This window comes from Melampsora larici-populina (assembly GCF_000204055.1).
Source record: "Melampsora larici-populina 98AG31 unplaced genomic scaffold MELLAscaffold_296, whole genome shotgun sequence".
Taxonomy (NCBI): Eukaryota; Fungi; Basidiomycota; class Pucciniomycetes; order Pucciniales; family Melampsoraceae; genus Melampsora; species Melampsora laricis-populina.
In genome coordinates, this window is record NW_006769043.1 from 1 (window position 1) to 4,951 (window position 4,951).

General features: G+C 40.7%; 1 protein-coding gene across 1 annotated transcript; it reads right to left on the reverse strand.

The window, feature by feature from the left end:
- Positions 1–1,357: 1,357 nt before the first annotated feature.
- Positions 1,358–2,028, reverse strand: MELLADRAFT_88722 (uncharacterized protein; the record flags this gene model as incomplete). The annotated part of the gene is made up of 4 exons (XM_007419620.1): positions 1,358–1,464; positions 1,539–1,622; positions 1,821–1,876; positions 1,991–2,028. The coding sequence occupies 4 exons, from the start codon at positions 2,026–2,028 to the stop codon at positions 1,358–1,360; spliced, it is 285 nt and encodes a 94-aa protein (XP_007419682.1).
- Positions 2,029–4,951: the final 2,923 nt, after the last annotated feature.

Sequence of the window (4,951 nt, forward strand, 5' to 3'; positions counted from 1 at the left end):
TCAATCAAAGGAAATACATTCGATGTATAGATCAGTTTATAGAAATATAGATCGGATCTCATATAGAATGAACTTACTTTTCAAAGATATACTCCATGGTAAAGAGAACGGATAGAGCTCGGGTAGTCAGTGCGTACTCACCATGACAATAGATGACCTCTGCTTCCTCATCCATCGTCATAGTAGTATCTAAGAAGTTCGCCACTCCTTTGAAGGTGAGCCTTGATGATATCGAAAGATTTCTCGATTGGATTGTACTCGGGGCCATACGCAGGTAGGTAAAGTAATCGTACACCAAATTGATCGCACAGTTCTTGAATATTACCACCATGATGAACCGGTGCGTTGTCCAAAACAAGGACACTGTTTTCAGCTGGGTAAGGATTCATCATAGGAAGCTGGTATGGAAGACGCGAGATATCAGATTATTATCAAAGATAAAGATAATATGCTGATGGTACCTACCACATGGTGCGACAAGAAGTACTCCAAATCTTCCCGAAGAATTGAGCCTTCCTGAATAATCATTCCAAGACAACCACTCAAACAGATGGCAGGGAGTAACGAGTACTTTCTTGATTGTAGAGTCCGAGGTAGACGTCGTGTACGTTGGCCTCTTGGTGCACGAGCTTTCTGTCGGTAAAGTCTGCGAGCTGCAAAAGCACTCTCATCTGTTCAAACCCAAGTCAGTTCAAAGTTGAATAAGAAAATATGACAATTGGTATGCTTTCTTAATGTGCGATCTTAGAGTCATGAATAAATACATTCAAGACAACGGTTTGTTCAATTCCACCGAAACCAGTGAGGTTACACACCAGTTGTAAATCCTCACTGGTTCACAAGCTGATCAGACCTCTGCACCAGTCAGAGCTCTGATCAGCGTTGCTGATGGAATGTGAATTTGATCCTGTTGTCTCAAAGTGTATTTATTGACAATTCTAGGATCACACATCAAGAAATATACAAATACGAAATACGCTTACCAATGAAGACCAAGCACAATGGATCAATTGATCCAACTTCATACAGATACCTGCCTACTTCTTCGGGGTCTTGATTCGGGTGGACAGTTTTTGCCACCTTCAAGGTTAGACCAAGACGATCGCGTACCTCACAAGCTAAAGCAGTGATGGAGATGTCTATACCTCTTTCAATTGAAAGTTGGTGTGCAAGCTCGTCAAGGTAGATAGTCGGTTCAGTATCAATGGCGTTCTCGATAAACCCGCGGTGCTCGTTTGATAAGACAGTCGGCCGGCCACGAGGATCGTAGAAATCTGGATCTGAGATGACTCGCCGAGTATTGTTGAATAAAGCTAGCCATCGAGCAAGTGAGTCGTTGGAGACTTCCAGCGTAAGATCAAGATTGATTTTGTCTAGTGTCTGTCCACGGAGATGCTTGTGGATGACAATGAGTTTGATATCGGGCGAGTACAAGACAAACCCCATCGTGGGTGCGGAGGAAACCTATGAACAAAAAAATGAACGAAAGAATCAACAGCAGAACAGGTGACCCGGTAAAGTTGAGAGCGAAAACGAACCTGGAGAACAAGCCTTCGATCGAGAGGAGGAACTGGAGAAAGCGATCCAATCGGTGGATTTGTTGGTTGGTGGATCGGCTGGCACTGTGGTATGATCGTATGTGTATTGTCAACTTGTTATGGACAATAATATGTAAAGTACAACCCTAACAGCCCTAACCGCCCCAAAAAAAAAATTCAAAAAAGCAACCTTTTCGGGAACGGCTGTATTAATCAATTGTGATCAATTGATTTTTCCGTTCATGGGATAAGTCAGTAGTTTTTTCTGATCATGGTATAAACCATGATACAAAGCATTTGGTATTTGGCCAAACGGGTGCTCAAGTCTAAGTAATGGTCTTGGGCATTTCTTGCGCAAGCATGCACACACACCACAAAGTATTCTTGGTCAGGTTTGCTGACTTTCAACTCCTCAATCAAAATAGATTTGCTGTTTGATAGATGAAACTAACTGTCTGGTTTTTGTTGAAATCTCCAATCGACGAAACATGAAGAGGGTCAGTATACAGTATGGAAATGTGTTCTGTTAAAGTTGTGAGAAAGTGACGTTTGTGTTTTAAGAAAGAGTGCTCGTTTTAGTTTTTGAGAGAAGATGTTCAGTTCAATTACCCCAATCAAAATTATGAAGACGAATCACGAGATACTTATATGATTCCTGTTTTCCCAATCTTACTTCTCTTTCCCATCTTTGGAAAGAGAAGTAAGTCATTTTTCCTTTTTCGTTTCGCTATGTTATCAAGTTGCTGAACTGTTATAATTCCGTTAGACTTTTGCTCTTTTAGCCACCCAGAGATCCTATCGCATTCGATAGATAAAACTAATCACGTCTATCTTGAAATCTGTACCTTCCTTTCAGGTAGATCAAATATTATTAGATTTCTTTTCTATTTCTTTTTGACTCATCTTTTCTGTTGTTCAATGGGTTAGGTCAGAGACTTTAGTATAGACATCTTGTAGAGGACAGTAGCTCACTCGTGCACATTGCACCTTTTATCAGGTGAATAAAATCTATCTTTGGAAAGAGAAACTTTTGCTCTTTTAGCCACCCAGAGATCCTATCACATTCAATAGATAAAACTAATCACGTCTATCTTGAAATCTGTACCTTCCTTTCAGGTCAGAGACTTTAGTATAGACATCTTGTAGAGGACAGTAGCTCACTCGTGCACATTGCACCTTTTATCAGGTCAGAGACTTTAGTATAGACATCTTGTAGAGGACAGTAGCTCACTTGTGCACATTGCACCTTTTATCAGACCGTGGTTCAAGACTCCAAATATATTCACATGGTAGCGAGAGACACTAGTTGATCCAACACACCGAATGAGTCTTAACCCGGATAAATTCTTCGCACAAACAACCAGCTCCGGAGCTTCTGAGAAAGAATCAGGCAGTGAAGGAGATCAAACAGAAATTAGCATATCAGCCCTAGTTAAACCAGCGCTTTCCAATCCAGACCCATCTTCCTCTAATCTATCAAATCCACCTTCTGTTATCAAACCTAAACAATCTATACTTCCGTCCAATCTTAATCCATCCTCATCTAAGATAGATCCTAATATGTCTCAATCGATTGTCATGGACCAACAAGAACAGGCCATGACTTTGGGTCAAGTTTTGAATAAATCTGCAAAAAAGATATTGACCGATGATAACTTCATGCTATGGTCTTCATTCACTCGAACTAGCTTAAATCAATATTTCTTGGGAAATTACTTAAAATCTGATGAAATCAAAATGGAAAACAGCAAGTTCAGTGATGAAGTCTGTAGAGCTGTTATCACCTCCTGGATGCTGGGTAACATGGATGACGTAAATAGATCTCGCTTCGAACCTAAGATCACTCAATATCAAGACGATGGTCCTGAAGTCGAAAATAAGCCAGCAAAACTATGGAAAGCGGTTGTTAATCATCACTCTAGTCGATCTGAAGAAATTAGGTTACTCCTAGAACGTTCTCTTAACTTAATAGTCCAGCCCCCAAATCTTCCCCTCCTATCACACATCGAAATCTTTCAAACGGCAGTCACCAAATACAAAATGGCGGGCGGTCAAATGTCGGATGAAGATTTGGGACGAAAGTTACTCATTTCATTGAACAACTCATACTTTCAAGATGCTAAAGAAATTGCTATCCTTGGTTATAAAGACTTCGACAAGGCCGTTGCTGAACTTAAGAAAAGACTCGACGCCGTAGCTATGTTGACAAGAACGACTCCAAAGGTTAATCCTACTGTCCATCATCCAGCAGAAGCTAGTGCAGTATCACCTTCCTATTCCCGTAATAAATCAAACAACAAATGCACCAAGAAACGTTGTACTGGAATCGGTCATGATCCTAGCAGTTGTTTCAAGAAACCTGGGAATGAACATCTTCAACGGGAATGGATCGAACAGCGTGTAAAACTCGGACAATGGCATGGTGAACCCCCGAAAGACCTCCACAACACTTTGGCAGCGGCTACTCAATTCAATGAAGAACCTACTGTCGAACAGCTCGAACAAGCCTTTAATTCCATGTCGGCATCCGCAAGCCACGTATCCATCAAATCTCTGTCAACTATCAAGAGCGATGATCAATCAACTACTATTCATGTTCTTATCGATACAGCGGCGACACACCACATGTTCAAAGAACGTGAAGTTTTCACCGACTACGTTGATCTCCGGGATGGTGACGAAAGTCTTGATATGGCTGGAGGAGGAGCTACTTTAAGAATTCATGGAAAAGGAGACGTAAACTTTATCGGTCCTACAGGCCATTTATTCCATTTAGAAAACTGCCTACATATTCCGGCACTAAAGAGAAGCTTAATTGGTGGAACGATCCTATTGAAAAACGACTACGTAACAATCAAAGAAGATAAATCATTTAAAATCGTCAAGAATGATCATTCACTACACCAAATGTAATCTTTACCGGGTGGTAAAGAAAACTACTGACATAGAAAATTCCAACCTCAATCATGGCGCCCGAATCTAGCTATACCACACTTGTTCCTAGATGCTGGGGCGTCATGATGAGTATTTTTTTGTATTTCACCCGAATCTGCAATATATGAAGTTAATGGTGGTCAACAAGAGTGTTAAAGGACTTAGTCTACCTTCTTCTCAATGCCCTGCTGTTTTGTAGACAGGTTTTTGAAATCTTCAAACATCAATAACTTTTGCAGTTCTGAATCAAATAACTCGATTTTTGGTTCATTGGAAAGGTGAGTCTTTGCTCTACATTTTTCATTGAGACATCACATCTGTAGCCCGTCTGAAGAAGGTCCTACAGAGCTATTCATGCAGAACTGTTTGGACATACCTAGAGCGTTCAAATGACTAGATAGCACCTTGCTGACATTATGAAGTGTAAAGGAGAATGGTTCAGCTTTTCAACGAACCAGAAATCGAGTTATTTGGAGCAG